Below are 14791 nucleotides of genomic sequence, written 5' to 3' on the forward strand. Positions count from 1 at the left end.
TCAGTTCCTAAAATGCGTATCGAGGACAGAGGATTGAGGAGGCTAGCTGGAGAAGCTATTAGCGAGGATGCACAGGCGTATCTTTGAAGTATTTTCTGCACCCATGACCTAGAAGAAGTGTGATGCACTGAGCACATCTCCCTTACTCTCCTCCCTCACTTTCCTTACAGTTATATACCACAACTCTGTTCTGCAGTCATTGGCCTCACCAATCTCCAAATTATTTACTGTTCTCATATTGTACATATTCTTTGTAGAGAGACCACAGCTGAGAGTGAAAAACAAACTTTATTAATATTCACATTTAAAGTCAAAACATCACTGAAACCAAAGCACAACTTGAGACCCCGTTCTGAATAATCAGTTACAAAAAACCTCAGTGACAAACAATGCACGTGTATGAATATCTAGGACACCCCGTTGAGAAACTATTACTTTTAGTTCAGTAACAGTTACTCATTCTATGACAATTGCCCTCACTTATGTTTTAAGACCTAAGGGTTAGAAATCCCTTAATGTTGCCTTTTAAGGGAGTCATTTGCAACATTTTTGAGAATAATCTTTTATACTCAACGGTGTAATGAAGTGGCCCTTTACCATAGTTTAAAGCCTCAAAGTCTGCCAGTTTTAATGCCAATCAGACACGATAGCAGCCAACCATTACATCATGAAAAAATTATTGTGAACTTTTAATCTGAGAGACCTGAACCAGTATTTCAATCTGTAAGTGGTTTGTTTGCAGAAAAGAACAGGCTAGACATTTCAGGATGCCAAAAACCAGGTAGACGGGGATGTCTTAAAGGCCAATCACAGCATTTATGGAAATCTCTCACTACAAACATTAAAATTCTACTAATCAATTTGGGATTTCATTTTCTTTTGTGTGTGGAATATATACAAAATAACATTTTTAAAAGACAATTTTCATATAGCCGATTGAAAACGCACAAGTACTAACAAAAATTCCATTGACTGTTATTCCAGTCTGCTCCTGAGTTTATTAGCTTCTGATGTAAATGTAAGATGTGTTCCGTTTTCAATAATGTGCGACTTTTTACTTTTGGGGGGCTGCTGAGTAAACTGAAATTTATTTGTGAATGGAATTTGGATTTTGAGTAAGTAACATGAATTTAATGACATTCAATTTGGAAAGATGAAGCTGCAAAGACATCTTGTTCTTCCTTTCCCAGGTCAATAATGTAATAAATAACATAGGGATAATATTATGTATGTTATTACATTCTACATTTGTGGATAAAACCTTTAGTGATGTTGGTGAAAGTAACAAAATAAACCTGTAGATGAATGTAGCCAATAACACTGTTAAAACCCATATTTACTCAGCATCCCAAAAAATTTATGGGACTCAATTGAAAGAACTGAGGAAATTACATTTTAAAATCAATATATAACACAATGAATTTAATGCTGATTCACTGGCAAAATTTACTAAGCAACCATTGTTGATTTTTTTTTTTTAACCTTGTATGTCAGTGTAAATGTGCTTAAAATCCATTATGTTCACAAAACAAAGACTAGTGGTTAACCTGAGCCATCGTCTTTTGGTCTAATTGTTTCTCCTGCATACTGAACCTTTCAAAAAGTAAAGTTAGGATTCCGCTATTGACAGAGTAACGGCACTGCTGTTAGATTGCTATCTGTTTTAAAAGATCAGAAAGTTTGTGCAACAAAGGCCAACTACAGTAAAGCTTACTCTATATGGTCAATGACAGATTGGCAGCTTCCCTTGGTAATGCGAGTTCAAAACAAACAAATGAAGAAGAGAAAACGCATCTTCAGTAACATTCTTGCCTGGGCTGTAAGATAAAATAGAAATCACGGTTTGTTATTACAGGAGAGGCACAGAGCACTGGCAACCATTTAGTAGTCAAAACATTTCATGATGGCATCTCTGTCAAATTTGAAATTTAGGAAAGTCTTGGAGGACAGCAGGCGCTCACAGTCTCTGCTGTCAACTGTTTGATGACTGTTGAAGGTGTCTGAAGCCACATCTGTGAAAAGAAAAGCTCATTTACATATTTCATCTGTCAGTAGGGTTCATTTAGACTGAAATCTTAGAATTCTGAAACTATGAAGAAAGGAAGATTTTTGTACTTAAATGTACTCTTCAAGATATTCAGGATGAACTCTAATAAATTAGACACTGTGCATGTACTATTTCATGTATACTATATGTTAGAGTTGTACAATAATGTCAAAAAAACTGGCATTGCGATATTTTGCTTTTCTGTGACATATTCTAAAATGAAAATATTTTGGAATTTGCATCAGATGACTTAAGTAACTATTTGGAAAGAATGAATCATTTCAGAATAATTACAATGATTTTGTAGAGTGCACTTGCAATGAATATATACAGTCATGGAAAAAAACTATTAGACCACCCTTGTTTTCTTCAATTTCTTCTTCATTTTAATGCCTGGTACAACCACAGGTCCATTTGTTTAGACAAATATAATCATAACAAAAATAGCTCATAAGAGTTTAATTTAAGATATGATATCTAGCCAGTTCTTACATCAATAGCTATGGCATTGTACTGCCAAAAACAGTGCTTTTAGACATTCCATGTTTTCTTTGCTGTCTGTTTTAGTCATGATACACACAGGAGTAAAGCCGTGTGTCCACTAGATGCGATTTTCCCGCACAGCAACGCACCGCACCGCATTTGAAAATCACACGGACGGCGGGCGGTCACTAGCGGACCACAACATGGTCACATGACAGCGCTCCGCTACGTGGTCACGTGACCGAGCTTTCAGCTGGACAGTCCTGCAGACAAGTCGGATAAACACAGCGGTTCGGCCAAAAACTTTCTCTTTTATTTCGAAAACACTTCAGCAAAAAGTATTTCTGAAAGCATCTGAGGCGAGAAATAACCTGTGCAGTAGCTGAATCTGTCCTCCTTTTAGGTCAGCGACAGACAGCTAGTTTAGATGTTTGAGGAAAGTTTCACGATGCGTGAAATCTCCGCACGCCGTATCGAATTTGCATAAAGTAGAAGTCAAGTCTACTTTTTGCAAATGAGCTCCGGTGAACACACCGGATTGCAGCTGGAAACGCACCGCAACCGGACCAGCATGCAACATGCGGTGCGTTTCCAGCTGCGACCCGGTGTGTTCACCGGAGCTCATTTGCATATAATAGACTTGACTTCTACTTTATGCAAATTCGATGCGGCGTGCGGAGGCCAAGTCAATTCCTCCGACTCATTGTGCTCCTCAAACCGTTCCTGAACCATTTTTGCTTTGTGGCACGGTGCATTGTCCTGCTGAAAGAGGCTACAGCCGTCAGGGAATACCATTTCCATGAAAGGGTGTACATGGTCTGCAACAATGCTTAGGTAGGTGTTACGTGTCAAAGTAACATCCACATGGATGGCAGGACCCAAGGTTTCCCAGCAGAACATTGCCCAAAGCATTATGCTGCCTCTGCCTGTTTGCCTTCTTCCCATAGTGTATCCTGGTGCCATGTGTTCTCTAGATAAGCAACGCAGCCAGCCATCCCCGTGAAGAAAACGTGATTCATCAGACCAGGCCACCTTCAGTGCAATGCACTGTGTATCAGAACCAGCATGAACTTCTTCAGCAATTTGAGCAGCAGTAGCTCGTTTGTTGGATTGGACCACATGAGCCAGCCTTCCTCCCCACGCGCATCAGTGAGCCTTGGCCACACATGACCCTGTCACCGGTTCACTACTGTTCCTTCCTTGGACCACTTTTGATAGATACTGACCACTACAGACCAGAACGCCCCACAACAGCTGCAGTGTTGGAGATGCTGTGACCCAGTCGTTGATTGGTTTTTACACACCAAATTGTTTTTCTATTTGACTTTCAAAATATAGTAATTTTATGAGTTGTGTGTCCCTCATGAAGCTCTTTGTAACTTAGATTTTCAAAAGTGTTCCATAAATAAAGTTTATTATTATTATTATTATTATTATTATTATTATTATTATTAGTAGTAGTAGTAGTAGTAGTAGTAGTAGTAGTAGTAGTAGTAGTAGTAGTAGTAGTATTAGTATTATTATTATTATTATTATTGTTACAGTCACTTAACTTGTAAAGCATTTTACTCTTATTTAGCCAAAAGGGCTGAGGAGACTGGGTAACATCGTAACTGTATAAACCATACCTCTCTCAAAACTGTCTTGTAGTCTTCTGGGTTGAAGCTTTGTATCTTCCTTCTGTAAAAAAAAAAAAAATGTTTAAGAATGCAAAACTTGTAATTACACAATCACCCGACGAGCCAAAGTTAAACATGTTCAGATTCTACATGTCCGATAAAGGTAATTTCAACACTTTAAAACAGATCTGTGATTCACTGTCAAAAAAAACTGTCTGTATATGGTTCAGGAATGTTATTTTACTTTCTGACTTGTAACTGGTATTGAGGTTTGAGTTTTTTCTCTTTTTCTACACCTATATCATGTTATGGTCTCTGCTCAAGAAAAACAGCAATATGAAACAAATATGGTGTTTGATTTACTAATGTGGTATTCACCTGCTGGTTGTTGGCTGCACTGTCACTGGCTCCTTTCTTTGAGTAAGGCGAGTCCTGGCTTTTCTTCCCGTTGCCTTTCAAATTCGGTTTCTACAGAGCAAAGAGCAGATGATTAACTGTGATAAACTGTGGTTGTGCCAACTTTGTGTCAAGCCACTGACAGATTCTAAATTCCATTTCAGTTCTGTAGTAGTAAAATTTACTGCTACAGGACATAGTCAGTGGTATCTGGCTTTGAAGAGTTTGGGAGATAGAGACAGAGTGATACCCAAGTTTGCACTCTATCAAAACATCTAAGTAAAAGTAAAATTAAAAACATAAGTATGTTCTATAAAACACTGGGAAAACAGGTCACAGATGAGTGATTTAATGTGTCCTGTGAACTTTACGTGAGGAGCAGACCAATTAGATGCAAGAGTAAAAATAGTGGGTTCATAGATCAAGGGGCACCAAAATGTATTCCTTTTAATTTTTTAATCCACAATTTTAATAACATTTCATCAAAATTATGAGGAGATTACGAGCTGTAAGTTGTGATCATGAATATTAAAACAAATAAAGGCTTGAAATAGTTTGTGTGTACCGATTCTAAAATATACAATGATCAGTCACAACATTATGACCACTGACAGTGAAGTGAATAACATACTCAAGGTTATTCACTTCATCTTGTTATAATGCAATGTTCTGCTGGGAAACCTTGAGTCCTGACAGTCATGTAGATGTCTGACATGCACCACCCACCTAAACATTGCAGGTCAAGCAACCCCCCAACCTCCCATTGCCCATGACACCAGCAGTCCTTGATACCAGCTGCCACCCTCAGCAGGACAATGAACCCCAACACACCACAAAAACTGCTCAGGAGTTGCCCAGGGAACACAACAAAGCTAAGGTGTTTGCCCGGGTTCCACACTCCCCAGATCCAAATGTTACTGAGCATCTGTGAGATGTGCCAGGATAAGTCTGATCTAGGTAAGTCCCACCCTGCAACCCACAGAATAGACTGCCACCATCCCAGTGCCACAGGGCATCCCCAGAGGTCCTGTGTTCATGTCCCACTGGGACAGAGGAGTTTTAGCAGCATAAAGGGGACCAACACAATATTAGGCAGGTGGTCATAATGGTATGCCTGATTGATGTGTGTGTGTCTGTCTCTATATATCTGATGAAAAAATATTGAACCTTTTCCACAATATTCCAATTATATGAGATGCACTTGTGTAAGCATAAATGGTCACAAATTATTCTTGGCTCCATTTCACAGAAATAGTCCTAGAAACTGCTTTCTGGGACAACAGATCCTGGTAGGGTCTAAGGCAGAATTTTGGATGACTGCTGCTAGGATGAAATTTGTCAATTGGTTAAATCAGTAATAATATCATAGCAGGTTCAAAAAGGAATAATTCAATCATTGTTTTCTTCATTCCATTAAGCATGTAACAGTTAACTGCTACATATCCTCATTGCTATCGTATTCTAATTATGAGACTACATAATGGTTAACTGTAAAACAGTAGAGTCTGTATTTTCCCCAACCTGGTTCAGTTCATACTGGCTCAGTTGGCCCAGAGTCTTCTGCTGCTTTTGTTTTGTCCAGCTCTCTCCGGGGAATACTTCAGTCCCTGCAAGCTGGCGCGATTTTGACCTATGAGATGGAAGAAAAACACGAAGTGGATATATTATATTGCACAAGGAGGAAGGTGTGAGTCAAACAGTGACTGTGAAATTGGTGAATCACTTCAGTATGTACATGAATTGCTTGTATAACTTCACTATGCCTGTGTTTAGAGAATTGGAGCAGAGAAACTCAAAGGACGAGCACCAAAAATGGTTGCAAGCTGGTGCTATGTCTCAGCGTGACAAAAGACCTGTTCAAATGACACATTTGATGGCCCATTCAGTGCAAATAAAAAGACACACTGAAGCTAATGATGTGCTTGAGCTCAGTGAGTAACATATGAGTGCTATGAGGGCTAAATACCACAGTATTCTCTATGAAATACACTACAATTAAATAAAATTTTAAAAGTTCTGTTGCGCTACCGTTCTCTTTAAAATACCGCAAATTTAAGTAATTTGACGTGGTCAAAATTCCCCCTTAGGTCTCTTTAGAAATTCTTCAATGATTTTGGCTGGTGGAATATTCCTCTTCTGCCAAGCTTTTGCAGACTGGGAGTCATTTGGTAAGCTTGTATTTTGGTATAACCACAGGCATTCATGGTGCCATCTATAAATGTCATCTTGCCAACTCCTTCTGCACTCAGGCAGCCTCATATCATCCCACTTCAAACTCTGTGCTTGACCGTCGTGACTATGCATTCACCCTGATAATCGTGACCTGGTTCATGCCAAACATGCAGGACCCCATCAGAGATGAAGAAATGTATGAGCTGGTCTCATTTGACCACACAATGTACTTCCAAAATCAATTATGCTTCTTAGTAAGCAAAGTTCCAGTTGTTGTTGTTGTAAACTTGTAGTTTTGGAATTCAAATCCAAGCAAGTTTTTTTCTTGGCTGCTATCCTTAGAGGTCAGTGGTATGTAATATATTTTATACTGTCTGAGTTACAGAAACTCTAATTTGTAAAAATATCTTGTGCCAAGTCAGAAGCACCTACCCGTCTGTCTTTCAGAGCTAAACTGAACAAGCAGCATGTCGGCTGTGCACTGTGTTTAAGAGGAAGGCACTATGGTTAATTTTCTACCTCATTATCGCTGCAACCGTGTTTAGACTGATCCAGTATCCTTTTCCATCTCTGAAGTCTCACAATTAGATTTTTCAGTATCTCTGGGAATTTATTTTCCATGTGCAGCCATAGTGTACACATCAGAATCACAATCAGCTTTAATAGCCAAGTCGGTACACAACATAAAAGAAATTTGGTTTCAGCTGTTGGTGTCAATCTAGGAATAAGGAAAAGAGAATAATAAAATAACTATAGAAAAAAATACATGTGTAGATATACAGACCTCTTGAAAAGAATATACACAGTAGTGCATATATATATATATATATATATATATATATATATATATATATATACATACATACATACATACATACATACATACATACATACATACATACATACATACATACATACATACATACATACATACATACATACATACATATATATATATATATACACACATATATATATATAGACAGACACGGCATAGAGGTCCAAAACGGGAAAAGTCTGGTGTTAACGGGTCATTTTATTCCCATGTTCATGCTATTAGGCTAATCACAGGTACTTTCAATATTGCAGCAGTGATTACAGGTTTTCTAATTTGTGTGTCAGTGATCATACATGTCTTCACTTTTGTTGCATTGACTTTCTATATTGAGGCCTGTATTTTCAATGTAGTCATTCAAATGTATTTGCTGTTGATTGTTTATACGATGAGACAGTTGACTGCTTAACTTAGAAACAATACAATTATTGAGAGGTGATACAATTTGGAATCATGTGACTGAAGTGATACTGCACAGCAGTGTACTCAATGCTGGATTATCTTTACTATATTCATTGTGAGCACAGAGAAGATATAATGTTCAGTAGTGCTGAGGGAAATTGCAGGGTCAATAATGATTGTCTGTGGATTTAGCCTTAACGAAAAACAGAACATCTACTCTGCATCGCCCTCACTATACTTGATATGCTCATCTGCATACTGCCTGAATTTTACTACCAGCTATATATGTACGGTAGTATATTTAATGCCACAGCTGTATACCATAACAGTAAATTTATGAATCAATTTCAATGTTAGCTTGTCTTATCATGCATGTATCCAATTGTGTGCTATATGTTCCTTGTTCCCCACCCTCCTCTTCTCCCATCCCTCCCCCTCTCTACCCCTCTACCTCTTCTGTCCCTCTCAACCCGCCGTCCAGCAGGCAAATGGGTCCCCCCACATAAAGAGCCAGGTTCTGCTCAGGGTTTCTTCCCTGTTAAAAGGGTGTTTTTCTTGCCGCTGTCACCTTAGGGCTTGCTGTGGCTCTTCAGGCATATGGGTTCACCTGTAATTGGCGCTATATAAATAAAATTGAACTGTTGTTTGACATTGAAAAGTGTTTTTACCGAACATTGTCTGAAGGCTTAGATGGACTATTGCTGTTGTTTGCCAAGTCCTCATCACTGTCTGTTGACTCTCCTCTCAGTTGGCTAATCCATTCTCGCAGTGGTCTGTACAGGTGAAGCAGAAAGAGGGCCATCAATACTGGTCAGCTGCTTTAAATCACATTTTCACATGAAAACATGGCAAGCACATATTATTTTTTTACTGCTTTTGTTTGAATGGATTAAAGCAAAGAGTTGCAACATTTTACTTAGTAGCTTGAGATGTGCTGGTATTGCTGAACAGAGCCATGTTAGCCGTTTCCTGCTATTTTACGTTTTTACTGATAGGTTAGGCTCCTTATTCTAGCTCTGTACTTATCAGACACACAAGACTGATGATGACAATGGATGATTCTAGAGTAAAAATAATAAAATGCTACCTTTTATACACACACCTTATGAATGGAATGGCCATAAAAAACCTGTTTGGGGCCAATCCAAGTTTAGACTTTGGGGTCATGTCATTCCTGTGACAGGGCAGCTTCTCAATAGGAAACCATTCGATGTTCTACAAGAAGAGTCGAACAAAGTCATGAAATATTTGTGTTCGCTGAAGATAACTGGAGATCAGATGTATAAGAGAGGAATTCCTACCCGGATTTCTTTCCTTGTTTTAGGGTTGAACTTTGTGTTCTTGGATACTCCTGGTATGATGTAGAGCCGCACTAGCTGGTCAGTGATTTTCTGCTCAATGTACATGTCTTTGCAGATGCGATTCTTGATGTCAAAGCCTGTCTCCTCCAACACCTGGAAAGCAAATATTATTTTAAGCTATAAATTACTGAACGATGAATGAAAAACATGAATTGTACAGGGTTATTACTGTTTTAAGTTGGTCAAAAGTGAACACTAAAGATCTGTGTGACTCACTTCACGAACTGCACAATCATAAGGAGCTTCATCCTCATTAACTTTGCCCTTTGGAAACCCCCAGCCTGATTTTGCAAGGTAACCCTGAACAAGCAGTACCTGAAAAGAAAAAATATGCATCACTTAGCTGCTGTACATGTGATGGTTTTACACAATGGCACTAGGTGTACACTGGCAAAGGGTGTGACATTGGATGCTTCATAAAGTAAAGGACAGCTAGATTTCACAGTGTCACTGTAGCTATGACAAGAAGTGAATACTACGTCAGCTGCCTGCTGACGATCGCATGACTACAATCCTACTACAAATCCACTGCTGCGAACTTATCGGGACTTATCCGTCAGAAACGATACAAAAAACAATTGATTAAATAGTGGGGTGTTTCCGAGTCCCATCAGTTCCTGCCACCCGCTACATATTTAGGTCAGGCAATCTGGTACGAATATACATACATAACGCACGCCTGTGCTCAGCGCAAGGTCATTTTGTTCATGGGTATATTAAATGGGCGCATTCTATGTTGCCATTTCTGATCATCAATAACTAATAAACAAATGCTGCATTTCTTAAAAAACAAACAAAAAAAACGCTGCATTTTCTGACAATGTCATATGGGAGAATGAACAGCCTTGATGGAGTACTGTGCTCTCTAAGGGCTTTTCTAATTCTGCGTACACCACCAAAATTGATTTGAAATGAAGCACTTAAAAAGTCACTGAAGTGCAGACTTTCAGCTATAATTCAAGGGGTTTAACACAAACATTGCCTGAACTGCTTGGGAATTATAGGCAGCTTTTTTTATAGTCCATCCATTTCCATAGGCTTAAAGGCAAATCTATAAGAGATGTACGACTACTTATTTGAGTGTGTGGAAAGTCAACCAGAAGTCAGTGGCTCTCTTTTGAGCTTGACAGACAAGGCTGTCATTGCCCAATGAGCCCAACTATGGTGAAGCAGGTCATCCAGGAATCTCATGACAAAAGCGTGAAAAAAATTTTAAGGGTATGCGCAACTGAGCAAATTTCCTTTGAATGAATAAAACGCCATATTGTAATCTGGTATCTGGTTCACTTTTATCCATCTGTAATGAAGGTCAGCTTCATTACCTATATGGGAGTTCACATTCTGGAAAAAAGATATAATATGACACAAGAAAATGACTGTGGGATAGGTTTAATTAGTGGAGCTTTGGGGCTAACATGTGCTGCCATGTGCTGTTTGATGGCTTCTCCTCACAGCACTGGCTGAAAACCCTGGTGAGGCGTACAAGACAAAAAAAGAAACAGTTTTATTAACATGATTATGTGATTGGACTTAATTAATAACTGAATGACTAAAGAAGTGGGTATGGGGCATTATTTTAAGAATGTGTAAATTGAAAAGTTTGAGATGAGTCACCTCTCTTTTGGTGCCTCGGGTGTTCCAGCCAAAAGACAATAAAGATTTTCTAATCTAATCTAATCTAAAAGAGTCCCAGTGGGCTGGAACACCTATCTAAAGGTTCTGGGAGGAACCCAGTGTAGGTGAGGAGAGGGTGAGTAGTAATCTCTTCAGGTCATAAGATAAATACATTGCTTGATGAGAATGTCAGTAGTCGTTCTTAGGAAATAGATACTCAGTCTTAATGTTTGTTGTTATTATAGGTAAAAGTAAAGATATATTGTATTTTTGTGAATTTCTTGTGTTTGATTATTTTTGGTTAACCCCTATGTTGGTAGGACTGAGGGGCTGATTAGGGGCTGCCTACAAGAGAGTGAGGGCAGAGGGAAGGAGTGCCACAACACACCAGTTAACCACCTTTGCTGTTTGTGTTCTTGTAATGTGAATATTGGTGAATAAACACCAGGTTGGTCTGCACCTTATCTTGCCTCAAGCCTCCTGCTTCATTCAGCCGCAAAACGGTCATCCTACCAACATCATTGCAGCATACAGAGGCAACCTGGGTCTTACTGTTGTTTGTCCATCGTTTCTATCAGCTAAAGATGAGGCCTATGACTCTGGAGGAACGTAGTTATTAAATAGTTAATATTTAGATAGCCAGCATTTAACACATTTATAATTCCTCTCATTCCCACTGCTCCCTTTACCTCTATTTTCCCTCCCCCTCCATTTCCACTTGTCCTATGCACGAACACAAACATGCACAGGACACACTGGAAGTCTTGTTTGTATTTTCTTTCTCATTTAAACAGCCACGGCTGGGAATGAACACGGGATTTTTCTCAGGCCCGCAGAGATTCAACAGGTAGGGTACTGTTAAGAGATATTCTCTGAATTTGACTAAAAGTTCATTGGATCACTATGGCTGAGTTTGTCATTAAGACTACATAATCACCACACCACTTACTGAGATTAACAGTCAATTATGAAGGCCGTTTTCTGCCAGTGTTCACAGACATCAGGTATTAACCACAGAGGGTGTCCCTAAAGTCTGGACACATAGGAAATCTCATTTACTATAATTTTTTTGCCTCCATAGGTTAAATATGGCTTTGTGGAAAGGAGAAAGAGTTGGACTAGTACTTCTCAGTGAACGTGAAGGATGGACATCTCAAAAAATACCAGATTAATTTAATCTTTCAACAAAGCCATATTTTATGAGCTTTCCTATGTGTCCAGACTTTAGACCTGTAAAGTCTGTGATTCTGGAGAAAGACAAATGCGCTCAAACACAGCTGTGTATAGGGTATGTCTAAGTTACTTTACTAAACATTTATAGAGCCAGGCCTGTGTAAGAACACCTGATATTTTTTTTGCAGCAAACACACAGAATGGACAGCTATCAGACTATTGAGAGATACTCAAGGAAATTAGCAAAAGGTTGACTAGATTTAATTCAGTGTCTTTTCCCATCAATTATGAGCACAGTGGCAATAGAACCAACTGAAATGATGGCAGAAATGTAAAAATAAGAGCTACAATGCAACTACGTACGTATAAAAACTATGTACGCTATTGCTGTCGTGTATGAGTATGCAGCAACTCACATTTTCTAGTGATTCATCAAGAATGATTGCCCCGTAAGTAGGTACACCCATCTTGTACTCCTTCCACTGCTCAAGAACTTTCTGCACATCCTCTCCATGAGGTAACAGAAATGGGCAGTGATGAAAGAGTTTCTAGCTGTCAAGGATAATAATTCTAAAACATGTCTACCATCATGAACCAGCAGGAGCACTAGTGTCATTTGCCCTCTCACTCTGAAAAAGAGCCGTAATTACTCATGTCAGTTCATGTTTTAAAAAAAAAAAAAAAAAACACAGAATATTTTTTAAAGTGGTTGTTATTAGAACAAAAAATGCAGTGAAAGTTAACAAAATTGTATGCTATGGAATGTGTGCAGTACAGTGGATATCAATACACTGCAAAGCAATCAGGTCATTTCACATTCATCATGTAAGGATATCAGCTTTGGCAAAGTCTCTTATCCCACAGTGAGGCGCTCCTGGAGTGTTCTGCATGCAGAAATCCAGGTAGAACCAGTGGGCCAGCTCGATCTGGAAGCACAGTCGGATTGCATTGTCCCTTTCTTCACTGGGGATGTGCAGGATGAACCGGCTACAGGAACACGGGAGAGAGAGGATCAGGGCTGGTATCTGGTGCTTAATGGTTTTGTGTCTACTTATTGTTGAATCTGTTATATACAGTTCCTTATGAATTTTTCTTTCGAGTTTTATATATTTTCAAGGTCTGACTAGAGACATGTACGGGCTAAAAATTTTTCATATTTGTCCGTTTATATATACACACATACACATACACATACACACACACACACACACACACACACACACACACACACACACACACACACACACACGTATGTGTGCAAATATACACACATTGCCTCCATAGATTAAATAAGACTTTATTGAAATATATATACACACACACACACACACACACACACACACATATATATATATATATACACACACACGCAGTTGTAAGCGAAAGTGTACATATACTTGTCAATACCAGTTTCCAGTGAGCCCTAGAATTTAGCAGCTGATGGGATTTAAGTCAGGGCTTTGGGGAGGCCCATCTACAATCCTATCTGAAACCTGATTTTGTCATTTTTTTGCCATTTTTGACGTGTTTGCCATTGTCTTGTTGGATTGTGCTGAGGAAAGCCAACAAATGCACAAATTTAGGAACACCGCACCAACTTTGTGAAAAGTAGTGGTCAAAGATCCAACTCTAGCTTGTCAGACGCTGATGGATGCCTACCAAAGTTCCCCAGCTAAGGTGAAAAAGGCCAAAGGACAGGGTAGGACCATGGTAGCTGCTGCGTCCTAACTGTATGTTATGCCACTGTGCTTGTTCTCTGTTTCAGTTCAAAACACAGCACACAACAAACGCGGATCAAGTGACTGAGCTAACGAAGAACTACCAACACGTCGTAATTAATGGCGCTAGTTCTACTCTTGCGCACATTATTTTGTGTATCACAAAAAATTAATTGCACTTTTAATGACTACATTTAAATGTGCAAATACAGGCAAACAAAAAAACAACTTCGTTAAACCATCGAGGTACCTGCAGAGGTCGTCCAGCACGCCGGAGGGGATCTCCACTCTTTTTGTTTCCATGTTGGTTGTAAACATGTCGACTGCGTCTCAGAGCGGCAGCTCCTACAGCCGCTAAAGCCGCTAGCTACACCGCACGTCTTCACATTCTCACTGTAACTCAGTGGATACCGGCGTTACATGAGCCCCACTGAGTTACTTTAGCTCAAAAAGGAACACTTCTAAATCCCCCACCAGGAACTAGTGATGGTCCTCTGATACCCGAGGCTTCGACACATGCGCTGTAGCTCATGAAGCAAACGGAACGAGCCACTGTGCCGAGGCGTGGTTTGGTCACGTGACTCGTGATGTTTGAATCACTTCAGTGACGTTTGAAGCACTCAACTGCTTCGAATCACCTGATTGGTTCGGTTTGTTATGTGAATCACTCAGCGGGATCGAGTGTTCCGGGATAGGAGATCCCTATTTAGTGTTGTTCATTTGAATTGTTTTTCACAGAATAGATTGTTTTTTTTGCTGTTGTTTTTGCTTTGAGAGTTAGTAGTATGTCAGATTTCGTATTTCGTAGAGAATAGATAGATAGATAGATAGATTTTATATTTATATATATATATATATATATATATATATATATATATATATATATATATATATATATATATATATATATATATATATATATATATATATATATATATATATATATATATATATATATATATATATATATA

At 38.9% G+C, this 14791-nt stretch overlaps 1 protein-coding gene across 1 annotated transcript; it reads right to left on the minus strand.

The window, feature by feature from the left end:
- Positions 1-269: 269 nt before the first annotated feature.
- Positions 270-14346, minus strand: dcp2 (decapping mRNA 2). The gene is made up of 11 exons (XM_055019412.1): positions 14071-14346; positions 12938-13089; positions 12519-12646; positions 9532-9630; positions 9256-9408; positions 9057-9169; positions 8623-8727; positions 6067-6175; positions 4528-4617; positions 4159-4210; positions 270-2012 (listed from the first exon to the last, which is right to left on the minus strand). The coding sequence occupies exons 1-11, from the start codon at positions 14136-14138 to the stop codon at positions 1882-1884; spliced, it is 1200 nt and encodes a 399-aa protein (XP_054875387.1). The 5' UTR covers positions 14139-14346; the 3' UTR covers positions 270-1881.
- Positions 14347-14791: the final 445 nt, after the last annotated feature.

The sequence above is a fragment of the Amphiprion ocellaris genome, chromosome 17 (genome assembly GCF_022539595.1).
Source record: "Amphiprion ocellaris isolate individual 3 ecotype Okinawa chromosome 17, ASM2253959v1, whole genome shotgun sequence".
Lineage (NCBI taxonomy): Eukaryota > Metazoa > Chordata > Actinopteri > Pomacentridae > Amphiprion > Amphiprion ocellaris.